The sequence below is a fragment of the Emydura macquarii genome, unplaced genomic scaffold (genome assembly GCF_026122565.2).
Source record: "Emydura macquarii macquarii isolate MOO-44397 ecotype Brisbane River unplaced genomic scaffold, CSIRO-AGI_Emac_v2 contig_1363, whole genome shotgun sequence".
Taxonomy (NCBI): Eukaryota; Metazoa; Chordata; order Testudines; family Chelidae; genus Emydura; species Emydura macquarii.
Window position 1 is genome coordinate 24268111 of NW_027131500.1, and position 20015 is coordinate 24288125.

A 20015-nucleotide genomic window follows, 5' to 3' on the forward strand; every position below is an offset into this window, starting at 1 on the left:
GGGTACAAGGGTCCACCTGCATGGAAGAACTTGGAGGATCAGAGGCTAAATGATAGAAGACAGATCCCACTGCAAAATCCGTAGGCTGGGATAATTGAGAGATTTCTTTCTTTCTCATCCATAATGACTTTCTGTGTTCTGTACTTCAGGATTGGTGGTACATAAATACAGTCTCTAAGCTAGCCATATATAATTATAATAAACTCATTCTGTATGGGCACTACACAAAAAAGTGTTTGAATAAGAACAGGGTTTTCTGAGAGCTGGCAATGAGGGCAGCCGAGGTACAAGCGGGAATAGGGAAAAAAATTCACAGAGGGAAGAAGCAGGAGGAAACGAAAGCGGTGTTGAGGCTGGTTGGCAGAGGGTGGTAGGAAACCGTCAGAAATGTAGGCCGGGCAGAATTGTATAGTGCATTGAAGGTGAAGACAAGAAATTTAAACTTAATGTGGTGTTCAAGGGAGAACCAGTGGAGGGAGTAGGTTTGTATATACAGTGTGGCTCCAATCCTGGTCCAGCTGTGAGTGTGAAGGACACTAATTTACACTAGCTGCCAGTGGAACTAAGGGGCCACTATGGCAACAGGAGATTGCCAAAGTGCAGGGAAAATTTAACCAGGATCTCTTTCCTTTAGCAACATCCCATATACTGGCTGTAGGAACTGTTTTGCTGGCTGTACTCTGCTGGAAGATCCTCCTCCTACTGGATATTTGGCTTTAAGCAGCTGTGCACTAGCAGAACTGTGTAAAATGGCTCCATCACAGCATAGGATTGGTGCTACTATCAGTCACTCTCTCAATATTCATGCTGCCTGAAACATAACATTTTATCCTTTTCTTTTTTTAAACTGAAACTCTAAAATTCAATGTTATGCTTCAATATGTTAACATTAGAGCTTGAATTTCAGACCTACATTGTTTTATTTTAACAATCTAAATCTGAAATTCAATCTTGAATATTAACTGATGCTAAACATATGAAATGAACATCAACTTCCCCTTCTTATTCAGATTTGGACCATTTTGTTTTGTGTGTGTCATTCTGACTACGGCAGAACACCACTAAAATATCAGCTTCAGAAATATACAGAAGTTGATACTCCATCTTTATTTTTAAACTTCAGGCTTCTTACTGGCATGGGTTTTAAACTATCACTGTACAAGAGAAGGATTTCTAGAGTGTAGATGATGCCCTCTGCTGGGAAACTGGGCACATTATGTTTTAAATTTCTGAAATACCCTGTTTATATTCTCACATTGGCTGGTTGGCATACCATACTAAAACCTTTTTTCCTCAAACTCATTTTAGGAGACCTTTTATCTCTTTTCTGGCTTTACTAGTAGAGACCAAACCCTTGATCAATGTACCAGTGTTAACCTGAACTACTAACAGTATTTTTTTTCTTTCTCACATTATGCTTCCAAGTGCATCTTGTAAATGCTGGCCAGCAGTTCTGGGCCAAATTCTGACCAGTCTCTCACAACACTGTTGACTGCACTTGGGCTTCATGTGAATAATTGGTGGGAGAAATAACATCTAGTGTCTAAAGCTAGTAACTGTCATTAAATGATAGAAGCACTATCAGTGTCTGCCATCTAATGTTAGTAGTGCTTTCAGCATCTGATGTGAATAGTAATATTAATGATCCTTTCCCCTCCCCAGAGGAGACTGCAGTGTGCTGTCCCAGGGGATGAAAAATTGTGCAACATCTGATTGGGATTGCATGCCCAGGGCATAATCCCACAGCCTGAAATTAAACCTGGCAGATTACGTCCCCTCTAATAAAGTGACGGCTGTCTCAAGATTGCACCTCTAATTTTACAATCCAGTCATTAAAATCCAAACATCAGTCTCTTTGGAAAGTTGCCGTTGCCTGTGTCATACTTGCTATATATAATTGATATAGGAATATGCATAGTTGCATATTTTTAGATTCGTTTTTAATTTGGTGTCCTGATAATGTGAAGTATGTGTTTATTGCTGTAGCCTTTGCAGAAAACTACGTGCATATCAATTTTTGAAAAGAGCATAAAATTCAATTCACACATGTATTCAAATTTTGATATATTAATTGTGGAGGAGTTGGATCAACTTACTACCCTAAAAGTTGTCAGTTCATAAAGCATTTATTTTTCTCTCTGTTCATAATAATCTTTTGGAATAAAACAATATGATATGCAAATAAGTTAAATGCTTTACCCTTAACTCCCAAAACAAAACTGAGTATTTCTAAATTCAGCAAACACATTCCTTTTAAATAGCTAATGAAAAAATGTGTGGAAGGGGAATGTTAAAAACCTTTAGTATGTAACTCGGGAAAATACTGAAAGTAATAAACTTGGAAAACAAAGAAGGAAAATAAAGGTGATTATGCATCAAATGCAGAGATATACAGGGAGAAAAAAGCATGGGCTCTTTGAAGTTACAAAGGGGGAGCAATGACTGATGCAATGGAGACATCAGAAGGAGCTATTTTGATTTGAATCTGTGAAGTAATACAGGTGGGGAAATTAGCATGTTGATTGAAAGCAGGAAACATTTAAATGTTAATGTAGAAGTTGGTGACCTGGTTCAGTACCAAAATCCCGTCCCCACAGTTATCTTTAAATTCTGGTTGTATGTATGCATAGTTGTATGCATGCTACACAAATTTTAAACACTGTAAAAACGTTGTGTTTGATCCCCACAAGAATAGTCTCAGACATACTTCTGATTCGACCATTTCACAGATAGATGTATTAAACCGATTTTACAAGCGATTTCACTAACATGTTTGAAACCATTTTTAAAAATGGTTTAACACTCAGAAGTTAGGAGATGCCAGATTTACAGTTGCCTTAACTCATTCCTCTTGCGTCTCTGCATTGTGATACAGTCATTAATTACATGATCATGTACAATTTTTTCCATTAAACCTCTGTTTTCTTCAGTGCACAGGATGGACACACAAGAGGGCAGACTTAAGGTCGCACAAGCAACTGTGATCTGGCATTACTTAATTTTCAAGAGCTTGACTGTAGCCTAAATAAGGTTCTTTTTACATATTTTTTGTATGTTGTATATACTTTACTAATTACTCCACTCAAAATCCTCCTCTTCAGTTCCCCCTTCCCCTAGGAATTTAGCAAGGACAACAAAACATAAATAATTTGGAGTTTGCAGACCAAAGCATTTTGTAGACATGAGCCAATAAATACATAAATTAGGGTGATCAAAGTTTTTTTACCCCTGATTTCTGTGGGAATGCTGGACACTTCGGAAAACCCCACTTTTTCTCTGTTGCACCTGACCCCCAGACGTGATGCAGATAAATTAGAGGAAGGAACCAGAAGATATGGTGGGGGTGACTTCTCCACATTTAACTGAAGGTTCATACCCACCATTTGTAACTCATGATCACAGTTTGGGGTCTGCATTGGATGTAGGATGATCATATAGCAGCAGAGCCTCGGAAGAGTTTTTACTCTTTGCTTCTAGCTAACAGATTATGCACTCATTTCTTTTGGGTGCAGACCTTCTTACTGATCCCTGCCTTTGTCACTACAAGACTGGATTACTGCTGTGCAGTCCGACATGGGGTATGCTTAAAGCCAATTCAGAAATTTCAACCGGTGCAGTACATGGCAGCATACCTAGCATGTGGTGTTTTACCGTGACAACACCTGTCACTGGTGCTTCATGTTCTGTCCTAGCTGCCTATTGGTTTCCATATGGAATTTAAGACGTGATCACACCATCTTTTTCCCTACTCCATTGCATTGCAATGGGATCAGCAGAGGAGCTCAGGTTGGATCCCCCTGGTTTTAAGACAGGGGCAGGCGGTAGATTGTACTCCATGAAGGGCCCTCAGTTCTTGAATAAGTTCCAGCCTTGGCCTTTTACCTTTAGAACTCCCAGAGAGCCATATTTATTTGCTCTGGTTTCTATGGAGGGTGAGGTTTGATAGGAGTTCGATCTGGGTGTGAGGGAAGAGTTCAGCGTTTCATGTGTGTGAGGGGACTCTCTTATTTTTGAGGATTAGGCTGCTGTGCCACTTTTAATTTTTGTGGGGGTTTTGGGAGTGTGTGTCATGAATGCCTAGGGCCTTGGATATTGTCCTTTTTTTAAACTGTAGAAAACCAAATAAATATATACAAGGGCAAGTTCATTTTGTTTTGTTTTGTTTTGGTGGCCAGGTGTAATAAATTTCCTTAAATGGTGCCAGATTGCATCTAACGTGTTTCTGTCCATGTTCTGTGGATTGAGAAATTCATTGCTGGTTTTCCCACACTGCCTTGACAAACAAATGTATGCCTTAATCCAGACCTGAAAGGACATTCTAGAGAGTTGAGGATGCAGTAATTCAGTTTCCAAGCTCTTTCAGTCATTGGTCTCTGCTGAGATTGCCAACAAAGTTGGCTCCAACACACAGCTGTTTTCATTAACCTACTCCATACTAATGGAAATACTGACCATTCAACAGTACTGTACATTGAATAAAATGACGCTGTGGTCAGAGACAAGACATTTCCATTTTTAATCCTGTTATACCTCATCCTAGCAAAGCACTTAAGCACTTTATGCATACATAGACCCATTGAAGTCAATGGAGCTACACATGTATTAAGTGCTTTCTTGGATCAAAGCTTTGTTTACCAATAATTTTGTTCTTTTCAGTGCTGTTTCTGAAGACAAATTAAAGACTAGGTGCAAAGACAAGTTTGTTGAGTGATAGTCCCCACATTCAGGTGTCGCTGACTGCCTGTAATGATGGCGAAAAATTACATGGCAAATTCATGGATAAAGAGATCTAAAAATAGTCTGTCTGACTCATTGCCTCACTATGGTAATGCCCTACATCACTTCCACCAGATGCCTCCCTGCAGCCTGGCCCACCTTATATAACCATTAACAATATTTGTTTCCTAATGATTAGCCATCAAAGCCAATCCTTTATGCTATTTCCTCTTGCTATCCAGTTTTGCAGCCAATTCCATGTATTGAATATACACGTTCTGTCAGAGAAGAAAACCTCTTCCAGTAACCAAGATGGGGTAATGCTATGCTGGAGGAAGCATATATAGTTTATATAATCCTCCCTAGTCATCTGACCAAGCTTCCACTTCTTGTAAGCTTCTTTTTGCGTTTAAGTTCACCAAAGACTTCTTTGTTAAGCCAAGCTGGACGCCTACCAATTCTTTCTGCACAAGCCTGGCCCACCTTATATAACCATTAACAATATTTGTTTCCTAATGATTAGCCATCAAAGCCAATCCTTTATGCTATTTCCTCTTGCTATCCAACCATGCTATGCTGGAGGAAGCATATATAGAAAACCAGTGTAATCTTTTTGAACATTTTCTTTGCAATGGAACTATGGTAAAATGAATCTCTTGGTACCTGTTTTCTGTTTAAAAAAATAAATAAATATACCTAGCTCTCTTAACTGTGGCATGTCTTGTGATCCTTACTGTAGAGAGAAGTGCATTTACAGGTTTCTAATGTGACCCGTTCTATGCAGAATCGTACTGTGTCAGTGTTTCAGGTCAGGCTGTGATTCCTTCCCCCATCCCTCCCACTAAAATCATTGAAATATATTCAGTCAGTGTTTCACATCAGAGGTGTAAATGGATTTCTTGAAAGTTTTTCTGCAAATAGCAAACGGCAGTCACTTTACAACTTAGACTCCATTATGGGCTGCAGAGAGAGAGCTTAACATTCCACCCTAACTTTGAGGATGCTAAAACTGTGTAATGACCTTGCATCCACAAGGGCAGATGCTCAGCTTCTCCTGGAAGTGCTAATCTACAATCTGTTTATCTCCATACACTATGTGCTTGACAGCACTTGCTCAGAAAGTGAGGTAGGAAAAAGAGTAGTCAAATTTAGATTTTTCTTCTTGGCAGTGTTTGTGTGCAGTGGACTAGAAATGAGATATTTCCCTTTTTAGTTTCCTTTGTGGCATTCAGTAACTGGTGCTACAGCCATTTAAGATTATAGTTCAAATCCTGTACTTAGGGTATGTCTGTCTCTGATTCAACCTATTAGCATTTCAGTAGAGTAACATATAAATTGGATAGTACTGAATAGCTATTACTTTCCTATTGTTCTTTGAATTGCTTATTCTGGAATGAAACAATGTTTTGGTTTTATCTCCTAAACTGAAACCTTTGTCTTTAATCTTTACCAGTAGCTTTTAGATTGGCACACATTAATTTCTCATTCTGTGATAGATATGGATTCAGAAATATCATACTGTTGGGTTATGAACTTGGATTATGGAGAGCTGCTTAATGAAAAGATCCATGGTTTGAACTGAAATGTCCATAGTTTTAATTTAAATCTTTGTGTGTGCGGGAACTGACATTATTTATCTAAGTAAAAGGTTACCATCAATACTATGGGCCAGTTACCCCCTCAGATAATTGTGTGTGGCTCCCCTGAACTTCCTTGGGTTTCAGTTGTGTAGAACTGAAGGCAGAAACTGACTCTATAAATATTGATGATATAGGAACCACGTGTACCTCATTCCTGAATTTATTAAGATCACCAGAGCTGGTCATAAAACTTACCCTAAGAATTGCTAGAATTACCTTTTGGGAGCCAGTTTTTCAACAAAGCAGTCAGTTAGGAATCAATGACATGTACTCCAGCTCCACCACCACCTTTACATTATTATAAAAGAGGTCATTTTTATTTACACAGTGCCTGTTTAGAATTAGCAGCAGCAATAGTATTGTGGTAGCACCCAAAGGACCCTATTACACTAGGTATTGTGCAAACCCATAGGAAGATTCGGGCCCTGTCCTGAAGAGCACAGTTGAGTAAGTGAAAAGGAAGGACCACTCCTACCCAGACTGACCAGAAGGACAGTAATTTAACTGCTCCTTACATTTTTCCTAAATGAGACTTCCCCTGGCATAAGGGAATCACAGGGGGTATAGAGTCAGCATAGCTGGCTCTATGATGCCCACTTCTGGACCCAAGCACTGGAGGCTTGTCAAGGGTGGCGCGAGATGTTTCTCAAAGCTACTTAGCACAACTTCAGCAGTGCAAAGTATTTGTTAGCAGGCAGAGGGGAAGATTGAGATCTAACCCTTATATTCAACAGTCTAATGAAACTCTGGAGTGTGTTACTATAATGGAATGACTGCATTACATTCCCTACCTATAAGATTGTTCTCAATAGCCTATCGTTTTAGGTGTTGTAACAACTACTTTGCATAATATCTGCTCAGCTCTTATGGCATCCCACGCTCCCCACCTGCTGCTTCATGCCCCCACAAATGTTGGCATCCTTGACATCCATTTATCTACTTCTCCCACAAACATTGCTGCATTTTCTTCCACGCTGCTCCTCACACACGGAATGTCATCCCTGAAGTAATCCTGAGGGACACTGATGGCTGTCTTTCCAGGATCCACCTCTGCTGGGACACTCACAAGGAGTCAGCTAACAAAATGATGGCTGGATTGAGAGGCCATCAAGAATAGAATCTATTATTTATTTATTTTAAGAAATACTTTAAAATTATGTGAAACTTTCAACTTGTACAGTTAGCCTTATTACTCTCTTCCTTGTCCTTTCTCCCCTCTTGTTTTTTCTCACTTGTTGCATCTTATTTTAAAGAAGACACTTCAGAGCAAGATCTGTGTCTTCCTGTTTGTTCCTAAGTGTCTCAATGGTTTCTCCTGCTTGGGGCCTGTCGACGCCGCTGCAATACAAATACATCACATAAAGAGAGAGTTTTATATTGGATTTTAGCAGCTTTGAAGAGCCAGAGTAAAGCTGCATTATGATTTTAAAAAAATAAAATAAAAAAGGAAGCACTGCTTTTAACGTGTTTTTTCACTTAGTTTTTCCACCTATTCTTGGTTTCAGCTATTATTCTAGATTTGTATAAGTGAGTTGGCATATTGCCCTTGGAAAATATATTTCGCGTTTGTGAGTAGGTCTCATTAATGGAATGATGATATCTGATAAATATTGGGAAGGAAAATAATCTTAGTTTACAAAAGAAGTTCTAAGTGGGATTTGTGTATGAAAATGCATTAAACGATAGGTTGCTTTTAGTAAATCATGACAAAATATTTAAGTATGATGGAGAGGTGAGGGAGAAGTACCCCTTGTAGCTATGAAAGTGAAGCTTATCATGTTAACTTCCAACCCTAACAATTCATTTTAAGATTTGCTTTCATGAAACTTAAGATCTTGTATTTTATCCAATCATCAGCCTGTTCCCTGTCAGCGAAGAAAAAGTCTTTTGTCTGTCTCTGCCTGGGGGATGTGGAGAGCTGAGGTGGTCCTGTGTGACTAAATTAGATGAAAGACTTGCCTTCCTCCACTGAGACCCATGTAGTCTAATCAAGTGAAATGAGTTTTGAGATCTCAGCTCATTTCCTAGGAGATATTAGTTTACATTACAAAATCAGGACACCTAATTCATCACAGCTGATGGAGCCTTTCCTCAAGAGAGGACCACGAATTAGGCAGCATGGGACTGAACCACCTGTCTTCCTGACAGGGGCAGCTTAACAAAGTTAGAGTACAACACATTGGTGGGAAATTTATACCGGATACTGGTCTGAACTTCTATATCATGTATGTTTTGAGAAAGAAAGAGCTCAGTCTAAAAAGGAGAGCTAATTAGGTTTAAGGATTATCATTTATACTTCTGACTACAGTGAGTAGAAATTATTCCTATACAGCTGCTAAAGAATCTATACAGTAAGCAATAAAGCTAAACTTCTCCTTTCTTTATCATTTAGCCTCACCTTAATTTAACAAAATCTATGTATTTCCATGCATCAGGGTTTAAGATGACAAAGAGAAGATTCTGTTTTCCTGGCTAATAAATTATTATCTTTTATTTCTTCCAGGGTATCGTAATAACTCCACTGCTACTGCTGCTTTTTGTGAGTATTTTGATATTAAGACTTAATCCCTTTTTTAAAGTAATTTACCACTTAGTAAATAATATACTTTAAAGCAAAAGTTTAATTGATTTCACACTGTTTTGATACTCAAAAGGGGTTGTGGTCAGTATTTGGGACAAATTTCTTCCAAGCTAGTAGTAAATAAAAATGTCACAGCAAACACAGTGCCCACTGCTTCCTTTTATAAGAGAATGTAAGCCTGCTCATCTGACAGTATTACAAGAGCATATGCTATCAGACACGCTGAGCCAAACACAAATGTTTGCAATGACAAGATGCTTACCCCAATAGGAGAGCTATCTTGTAGCATATGCTGGGGTTGCATGGGTTCCTAATGAGCCAAAAATGAGCCTGACACCAGTTGATGGCTTGGCCAGGTAAATGCAGCCTTACATTTAAGCAACTAAAACCTATGGGTATTTTTGTGTTAGAGGTGTGTGAGAGGTTGGAAAGGGGATGACAAATTACTGAAGCCATTGGGCACCACTAACAAGGATCTTGTTGACTCTTGTTTGTTCAAGTCTTGCTCAGTAGTGTGTCATCAATCAGGGCCTTGGCTACTTACAGTTCATGGTTCCCAGTGGTGTGTGTTAGTCATTACACAGTGAGTGGCCCTGTAACAGGCTGCCGGTGTTCCCCTAAAATACCTTATATCAGTTAGCAGGTGTTGATCCTGCTGGCAACAGGGTACATGGGTTTTACTGAACCACTGAGGTATGTTGCTTTCTGGAGAGACGAGATATAGGATGTGGGCTGAGCAATCCTGAGGAGTGGCCAAGCCTGTAGCGACTGTTTAAGTTGAATTTTGTTGTCTTACTGTTAATTTCTGTATTATGAAAATCAAACCCCCGGAAGGGGTTGTAAGTGTGGACTCATGGTGTGTGAACTGTGTTCTAGTATAGGTCAGGAAAGACTCCTGTTCACAGACAAAGAGTTGATCTGATTTCCTTATAAGAAAGATGGAAGGAACTGTTTCTGGATGGTCTGCTCTCTTCATTGTCTGTCCCTCTTCTGCTCTCCCTAGTATATGGCAATATACAGAGGGGTGGAGTTACAAAACGAAAATCCCGTTTTAAAAAGACAAAACTTTTGTTTTATCACCTTGAACCTGGGCATGTTTTTTGCTTTCTAACTGAAGTCTTGAACCCTTGTACCCCGACTGAGATAGGATATTTTTGAGACAGAACCTGGGGAAAGGTGCATTTTTTGTAAAACTGAAATTTATTTTATTTTTCAATAGTACAACTTTTGAAACAAGATAAAGGCCTGATTTATGTCAGTGACATCTCTTTATGGGCAAATAAAAGATCAGATAACAAAATGCTCCAGCCAGCTAGTGGTCAGCCCGTAAAAGTTTGCACTTTTATTCCATCTTGTAGCAAGTGGTAAAAGTCTCTAATGTGCAAGAAGAAATGGGAGCTATAGAGTGGACTTGTGCACTTCCTGTCAGTTCTGAAGATACTACTGTAATACAGTGCCACTTAACTACATATTATTTACTCTACTACTATTTATATCACTCTGAGCTGTTTGCCATTCTGAACAAAAAGAATAGTCTAATTCTCTTCTTAACAAAAGTCTAAACCAAGTATGTGTGTGAGGAAAATATGCAAAAGCTGCAACTTCTTCAATTTTCACAGTGTCCAAAACTTGAGCCATGATTCTGTGGGATTTATTGATGTAAAAAAGACTTGTGTGTAACAAGGGATGATTTGCCCCTTGGTATTTTATTAACTTGGGATAGAATTTTCAAAAACACGCAACACCAAGGGAGCAGAGTTAAACCAACACTGCTAGTCTTTATGTTGACTTCAGTGGGCACTGAATGGTTTTCAAAAGCACTTCATTGAGCTTTGGATCAGCCTATGATGCTCACTAGTGTTAACAAAGCCATGGCCATGCTCCAACAGAGTAGTAATACTGTAATTAGAATACTATATTATAGTAATAATATTTACAAAACTACCGTAAGCTCTTTAAGGAAGGGCTTGTATATGTAAGCAGTGTCCTAACACTTTCTGTGTTCTACCAGATTACAAATAAATTACTATTCATTAACCTGTCCTTTGTTTTCTCTAGATAGCTTGGCCCTTGGTGGTCATGGTTTAAATTTTTCCCCATGTGCCCTTTGCTAATTTCTGATAGTATATATGTTTTGAATTGCTTTCTTTGTTTGTAAATGTCTATTAATGTAAACATGAATCATTTTAACCACGTTGTTAAAGACATGCTGAAGTACACAAACGGAAGAAGAGTGAAAGCTTGTAATAAATTATACATTTCTTGCAAATAATTTATTCCCCTAAATGAATGGTGTTAAATGTAACATTGTCAGTCACATTTTCTGAAAAGAATACTTCTGTTACCAAACTTATGTTATATAATGTTTATTGAGTAAAATGGTCTGAGATTTGATGGCTGATTTTATGGAACTTCATATGTTGTACCCTAAGTTAGCAGACTTTACCTTTGCAGGTATCTTTGTTAGATTTTAAAGGATATCAATCCTCATAAGCGTCACTGATTATCGCTGTATTAGGAAGCTATTGAACCTTGGCTTCCAGCTGCATTAAACCCCAGTGTTATTGTCCTCATTATAACTGTAATTTTAAACATCTAGTGTGTTGGATTCCCAAGGATGATATTATAAATGGGCAGTGTACCATAAACTATACATAATTGATATTCACATTTGCATTCATATATGTGATGAGCAGAAAAGGGTTGAAACATAAAGTACACTAAGAGCCATTGGTTGCAAGTTAACATGGGAATATGCCATATGGGACCCTATATACTAGAGCATACACAACAAGGTCCTGCCCTCCTTGTCAGGTTAGATATTGAAGTGAAACCCATAGTGACAGCACAATAATCAAGATTTTTAAACTGAAGAGCCAGGTTTTTAAGCTGTTTTTTAAAAAATAATTGAGAAAAAAAGTAAGCTAGGAATTTTCATAGACTAGAAGAAATCTTTTTGGGGGAATTTCTCTACTAATGACAAATAATTGCCACAAAGTCAAATTTAGAGAGTTCATAGTTTAATTCCCCAGGCTTTGTCCAATCATTTGGGTATGGAGCACTACCTTATGTTTACGATTATCCTAGGACTTTGTTCTCTGTTTTCAACTAATTTATGTACTTTTCCCAGTAGCAGTAATGATGTTACATTTATAATAATCATTCTGTGAATATTTGCTGTGAATATTGAAATAACTGCCACCTTCTCTCTGGTGAAACAGAGCAAATTTTAATAGCACACAATAATGATGAATGACAGTTTGTGTTAGGAAGTGATGAACAATATCTAGAGAAACCGCATAGATAATTTAGGTAAGCAGAATGTAATTACTTGGATCCCAAATCTGGCATCCCCATTCAAGTTGATTAGCATTGTATTTGTTGACTAGGTTTTTTTTACTTGCAGTGTACAGTTCTACTTAACCTAAGTAAGGGTGCAAGAATTAAGCCCTCAAGTTATAATTTGGCTGGAACACTAAGGCTAACACCTATACTCTTGTGAATGTTTATCATTTGAATTCTAAAAATATGTTGCCATTGCCAAAGCATCTGGGTGTATTTACATTAATAAAAGACAGTTAAACAAATTGTAACATCATGCTGTGAAGGTAATAGTGCTGTGATCTCTTTAATAACCTCAACTTGTCAGCACCAGTGTTTTTATGTCTCATCTGAAAGACAGAACTTGCAAGAGCACAACACCCAGGAACAATTCTAACCACATCATCACTCCTGTGTCTCCTTAAAATACAACATCATAAATATAGCATGAGTGTGCTGTATGTATATATATGTGTCTATATCTTTGTTAAGGGCTGGAATGTGCACTGAAAGTACTGCCCCAGGTTGGGGAAGAGTTGGATGCTTCAGGGAAACAGTCTTTTGGAGCTCCCATGGGAACAAGGAGAACATAGCTGTCATGCCACAAGTGCCGTGTTCTGTATGACCATGGTTCTGCCCCTCCTCTCAGGGCTATCACCACTATCTTCTCTGGTCTTGCCCTTGATGGATGTGCAGTTATGCTGAAGTGAGAGGCTTCTTATATTTTCCCTGCTTTTATGCCCCTATTCAGGGGTAGAACACAATATAGCTCTGAGATTTCACTTTGCTACAGTGTTGCACTGGTGCTGACATAATAAAACATAACTGATTAATCACAATATATTTGGTACCACAGTATAACAGATCATTTTAATGTGTATCAAAGCAAAAAAATTACTTTTACTTTTTGCGCTTTTTTATATTCTATTACAACTCTGCTGTAGTCTTGCATTTATTACCACAGTTGTGAATGAACAGGAGCTAGGTACTCTTTAATTGTTGGAAGATAGTTGGTTGGATAACAAAGTAACAAATACAGAGATGTATGAGTCTATGTATCTTTACTGAAGTCACCAAAGAAATGTTGGGCTAAGTATGTATTTTACATTCTTGTGTACTTCAGTCTTCAAAGTGTGCCTACAACACCACTTAAACATGGAATGCTAAAAGCCCTAGCATGTACATTTGTGAAAATATACTTAGCAAAACTCCATGTAACTGTCATGTACTACTTCTATATTTGCCATTCTATCAAAGGTGATTATCATGATAGAGGTGCTGAAATAGAAGCTTTTCTGCTTCCTAATCAGCTTGCTCCTTCTGCTTGATTTATTCAGTGATTTTTTCCCCCCTAAGTTCTGTATTTTATATCAGTCATTTTGATGTTGTGCTTGTGAATAGTGATGCTACAAATACTAGAAATACTGAAAGAATCTAGGCTTAGTAAAGGGGAGAAAACTTCAGCTTAAACATCTTGGAGGAAAGGACTCCTGAAAACGAACATAAATGAAACTAGATATTGCCATAAATATTAACGTTTTATTATCTTCTAGCATTTGCTGTAGGTTAGCAGTCTTTAAATGAAACTACTGTTCCTCAAAATGCTGGATTTCTCAGATTTTCAGGAAAACAATCTGGATTTCTTTGCACTTTACTTTTTCCTGGTAAAATATCTCCCCTTTTCCAGTATCATAGAACACACACACACCTTCATTTTTTTGTGAGTTCTTAGCAACTGAAGGCTGATTGACAGTTAACTGAAGAATGAATTGCTAAATAATATATTATTCTGTGAAGACACAGAAATTGTTAAGGAAGTTGTGGCTAATGTAAGCCACTGGTGTGTGACAAAAGGTTGATTATAGGGAGTAGAGAAGTCTATATATTGCATTAACTGTTTACAGATCAATTCTTTCATCTGAATGATTTAAAGTGCACCATTTTCTTTGTCTTGTTGTTTATAATATCTCTTATGTATATAGTATTAGCCTCCTCCTTAATCACTAAGGATAGTGGGTACTATGGGCCTGATCCAAAGTAATCAATGGAAATCTTTCTGTTGACTTCAGTGCGCTTCAGATCAAACTCTCTGTGCCTTTATGTCAGACTAACTTTTGATGGCTTTACATTATACTTTTTTTGGGAGGATGAGAGAGGTGCACAGAACAATAGAGATTCCCACCCACTAATACACACATACATAATTGCAAATTCTTCTTCAAGCGCTTTCTCATGTCCATTCTGAATGTAGATGTGTGTGCACACCATATGCACTGGTGCCGGAAATTTTTCCCCTAGTGGTACCTGGAGGGCCGGCTCATGTACCCTGTGCAGCAGCACATGTATGTGCTCACATATATGACGCTGCTGGCCCCTCTCCCTCTCAGTTCCTTCTTACCTCCCATGATGGTGCTGGAACGACTCTCTTGCTCTCGCAAGTCTCCGTGTGGTTTTCTGTTCTATCCAGTACCAATGTATATAGTTTCAAAGTTCTATAAAGTTGTTATTTAGTTAGTACTTAGCTAGGTTTGTAGCTAGGATACTCCCAGGGTCGGGGCATGCCCAGGATTCAAGCCCTGCGCTTCTTGTAAGAAGCCTATGCCACTGAGTGACTCGCATCAGAGCTGTCTGAGGTGCTTGGGGGAAGCCCATCTCTCTGTGAAGTGCCAGATTTGTAAGAGCTTTCGCCCAAGAACCAGGAAGGACTGAGATATAAGATTCAAGGCCTTTCTGATGGAAGCAGCGCTCAGACCGGTGTCAGAGCCAAGATCGGACTCAGAACTGAGTACCGTGGCCTCGTTGAAAAGTGCTCCGCCGGCATCGGAGCTCCGTCGTCACCGTTCATCATCCCCGGTGCCAAAGAAGCGCCAGAATAAGGCACACTTGGAGAGGGAGCACTCACCAGCACCAAAGCCGGCTAAGAAAACCTCAAAGAAGCCAGAGAGAGCCTGGAAAAGAGCCGGCCCTACGGGTACTGCTAGGTGAAATACTTCAGGCACTGGTGCATGTGGCACGCGCACACACCTACATTCAGAATGCACACGACAAAGCACTCGAAGAAGAAAGAACGGTTACTTACCTCATAACTGTTGTTCTTTGAGATGTGTTGCTCATGTCCATTCTGAATGTAGGTGTGTGCGCGCACCACATGCTCCTGTGCCGGAAGATTTTCCCCCAGCGATAGCCATAGGACTGGCTCTAGCGCGCCGCTGCAGAGGGCGCTAGTATGCGCTCGCATATATGTCACTGCCGACCGCCCTCCCTCTCAGTTCCTTCTTGCCAGAACTCCGACAGAGATAGAGGATAGAGACAGGATAGAGGGTGGGTTGTGGAATGGGCATGAACAACACATCTTGAAGAACAACAGTTACAAGGTAAGTAACCATTCTTATGCAAAGATAGAGGAATCTAAAATCTGTAAAACTTATGTGGAGGGCTTTCTCTTCCACTTGGCTCTGCTTTTGTAATTGTATACCAGATATCATTTTAAAAGACTCTCCATGTCTTTTAAAGATGTTTTCTGCCTTATTAAGCTAAAATGGCCTTTATTGCTGATAGGATACATATGCCTCTAAAGAGAAAACTCACAGAATATTGCAGGAGTCTGCACACTGCACCACAAAGGCCAGCACTTTTTAGCTGACAGCATTGTGAATACACTTTCTCCCTTAATTTTTAAGAGTTATCAAAACAACCATAAAAATGTTGTATAAAATATATCACTGCTTAATTATTCAAAATTAGCAACGCTTTTTCTATAGCACATTCATCTGAGTCTAGGATCTACCTGTGGGCTTCGATTATCTGGGGTTTTTTGGGTTTTTTTTGCAGAAGTAAAGCTTTAATTTTAATTTAAAAATTGAAGTTTCAGGCCCTGACTATGATCTGATGCAGTGCTTATCCTCCTGCACTAGAAAATTTTGACATGTTTGACAATGAGTGTCAAATACTTCTCTCCTTGCTCTTTGAAGCCGTATTTCAAACTGTAGTCTCTCTAGAGTATCAACACTTGGACAGTATCAACAGCCCACATGAGTTCAACATTTGTTGTGTTGCAGCTGAGCCCTGCTAGAATTTAGGGACTGACCACAGTTTACTACAGTAGGGGCTTTTATGGGGTGAGGAGGGGTCAAACAAGGTAGGATTTTCTAGTTTGGATAACAGTCTCTGAGTCTGGAGATAAATTGGAGCAATAGGTTTAGGGCATGTGAACTCATCTTTAGTCTTTACCAATCCAGGGACCATGTGACTGACTGAAGACCAGCCCTGAGTGTCTTGATGGGGTAGGGAGAGAGGACCATGAATAACTTGTCAAACTCAGCAATCAGTATCAAGGTTACCTCTTCAAGGAAAAGAAATAGTAATACTGTTCTATAAAATGAAAACTGCGTTGAACCCTTCTTTCTGCCACCTAATCCCCTTATCGTCAGTGCCCCTGCTGTGTGGCAGTCTTTCCCCCTTCTCAGCTGTCTGGTTCTCCCCTTCCAGGGATGTTCCTCTGCAACTGGTAGCTCTGGTCCCATTGGTAACTCCTGGCTTCTCTCCTACTGGTGGCTAGTAGTGCCAGTGCTGCTGAAGGCTTCAGCATGTGAGGGCTGACCTGTCATCATCTTATGCAGCAGTTTTCCCTTTTGGAGGAAACTACGACTTTTCCTCCTTTTTTTCCAGCTGCCTTATAGGCATCCAGGCTATTCTTTACCACAAAGTGCCTTTGACACCTATGAAGCAGTGGAGAAGGGGTGAATACAATGTGACCTGCCAGAGCAGTTTGCAGACCAGTTTGGGCATTGTTCTTTTTGCTTTTTGGCCCTCCATGCCCCAGTCACATAGTCAGACATAAGGCCAAACCAGTCTGCATTCCAAAGAGAGGGAAAAGATGGTTATTCTGGGCTTTCTTTTGTTGTTGACTAGTACTGTTGCCCGTACTGTGTTCTTGCTGAAACACATTTAGGATTTTGTAGCATCCTATAAATGCCATAAAAATATCTATATGTGGTGGGGGAAACTGGGGCGTCTATTAGAAATGTTTCATTTTTGATGTGAAAGGATTTATTTTTGCTTTTTTTTTCTGGTGGGGGGGTCCTTTGTGTCCCAGATAGAGGCTCAGGAATTCCTTCTGCTTTTAAACAACACATACACATGCTAATCCCTACATCCCATCCATAATCCAGCCAAGGAAGTCTAGATGAGACTCCCTTTGGCACCTGTCAGTGTAATTCCTGTAGAGAAGCACAAGACTCCCTCCATCTCAGAGCCAGAGCACGCCTTGTATTTTTAACGTGAAAATGTTTCCATGTGCCAGGTGTTTGCTCAACTCCACCACTGTGATATAAAATACAAATCACAACACTTAGGGCAGGTTAGGGGTAGGGAAGGGGCTAGAGGATGCAGGGGTTAGTCCAGGTGATAAATCTTGTTCTTTGTCTACCATGCTTAACTGGCCACATCCCTCTCCTATCCACTGTTGCACTATCCTCTTCTTTCCTTGTGTAATGAGGCTGGCAGCCAGAAAAAAAGCATCATTAGATGAGAGAGTGATGGTGGATGGGACCTCTGGGGCAGAAGAGAAGCTTAAATATAAAACCACACACTACAAAAGCTAATGACCCTTCCAGTCAGTCATGTCTTCTTTACCACTTTTGCCACCCTTGTTATCTTTGGTCAGGCTTGAGCAGATTGTCAGGATGCATAGCAAGGGAGAAGGCTCAAGCTGGCTAGCAGTAGACTTAGTAGAGTATGAGGACACAGCCTGGAAAAGCATGCTAAGCAGAGAGAAATGCTGTACAGGAGAGCACAGAATGCCTCTGAAGGGGACTAAACATGGGCAGCAAATGTGGCGTTGGATTGTAATTTGGTCCGACTGGTAGGAGGTGTTTCTTCGGAGTTTGTGGCAGTTGTGGATGCAACCTCTTCCTTGGGGAGGATACCCAAGCTGTGCTATCTGCCCTCACAGCCAGAAAAAAAGAAGATTGACCAGCTGGCATGTGGAGGTAGGATAGGATTGGAAGTGCAGAGTGTTCTCATTTTCATGCCAGGAGGATTTCTTTCTACAACAAAAGTTAAATATATCCTTTCACTTCAGGATCAGTCAGTGTCTCTACTGTGAACTCTACTATAAACAAACCCACTAAATAATTTGACAGGTGGTGTTAAAATTGGCAGTCTCCGGAGCAGAGAGGTCTAGGGCTGGAGAAGCAGGTGCATTGCAGGTCAAATTTAAGTACTTCACAGCGATAGGATTGTGTGGAGAAACCTGTCTGGAACTAGCTCCCACTATGGCCTAACCCTGCAAACCCTTATTCATGTGCTTATTCCTTACTCATATGAGTTGTCCTGTTGAAGTCAATGGGGCTACTTAAGTGAATAGGGACTACTCAAATTGGGCCCCCACGTCGGATTCTAGTTAGTGCTATGAGCCTGTGCTATTAATGAGCACCATGTTCAAACATAGATATCCAGACGAGCACAGGCTATACAGTACATGTAAACAAGATGTCCATTAAATAAAAATCACATGCAGGGATAAATAATTAATGTTTTAAAACAAAATACACTGACAAGTCCTTTTTTCAAAATATTGGACTAGTAACTTGTGATGAGATGTCATTAAATGCTAAACTTTATCTCCACAATTTATTTTCCATTTAACTTATTACATAAATGATAAGAAAATCCAGTCAAGTTTTTACAACTATAAATATGTGATTGATATTATTCTATTCCTAAAGTTGTTTAAGAAATGTTCCTTCTATTTGCCTTTCTCAAAATTAAAAAAGAAAAGAAAAGGCAGCTCATTCTTAGATGTTGGGATTATGATGTTAAGGAGAGTATACATCCAGTTACTGTACCATTAACAAGAGTTTTACATAATGTAATGCTATTAGTTTAAAGGTGAATGTTTTTGTGTTGTTTTTTGTCTTTTAAATCCTGTTTCATCACAACAAATAGGATGAACTAGATTGGTTAAAATAAGAACTGAACCAAATCTTAGCCCATCACTCAAAAAGAACATTTGACTTTCAAGATTTGGAAAAGTTTGACTAGCTCCTTATTTCAGGGTTTGTTTGTTTTTTTCATTTTAGTTAGTTCTCTGTTACTAGATGAGACCACAAGTGCCAAAGTACAGTAAAGACTGGAAGCAGCAAGTGATGGTGATTACACAAGGGAATGTGTTCTTGTGAGATTTCCAATCTAATTTTGCATACTACATATGTGTGGATAGTTTTGATAAGGTTTAGCTAAGCATCACCTGAAGTCAGAATCTGAATCATCTGAGATTCACTTGTCACTTGATAGTTTACACCAGCTGAAGATCTGGCCTGTTGTATTTAAGCTTGTAGGCTTCTGATACTTGACAGTGATAAAATATAGCCCACTGGTAACATCATCGTACAACGGGAAAGGGAAACAAGAAACCAGGAGTCTATCTTTGAGGAAGGAATAATGGCAGCACCTTGAGTGGGGGAGGGAAGGCTGGCACTGTAACTATCTAGGAGAAAAAGGCATTAGGACACAAGACAGAGCCAGCCAGGTGCATGCGCCAGGTGTCAAGGTGATTATTAACATTTGTGGTGAAAGAGTCATACTTTTAAAACTCTGATTTGAAAGATCATTGCTTTGTATAAAACAGTTTTGTTTCTCAGAAACAAAAAAATTTGTTTGTGATATGGCTCTCTGTCTCCCATCCCTCGCCATCTATAATTCAATTTCCTTTTCTTAAAAAAACTTGACATCTGTGCTGATGAGTCCACAACAGC

The 20015-nt window shown here is 39.3% G+C and overlaps 1 protein-coding gene across 4 annotated transcripts in view; it reads left to right on the forward strand.

Annotated features, from left to right (window-relative positions):
* Positions 1 to 20015, forward strand: part of SLC10A7 (solute carrier family 10 member 7) — a 185449-nt gene that overhangs the window by 111812 nt on the left and 53622 nt on the right. For all 4 annotated transcript variants that reach the window (XM_067551942.1, XM_067551944.1, XM_067551943.1 and 1 more), the window contains exon 6: positions 8860 to 8895. In XM_067551942.1, the coding sequence (XP_067408043.1) occupies positions 8860 to 8895 (36 nt within the window). The remainder of the gene's footprint in view (positions 1 to 8859; positions 8896 to 20015) is intronic.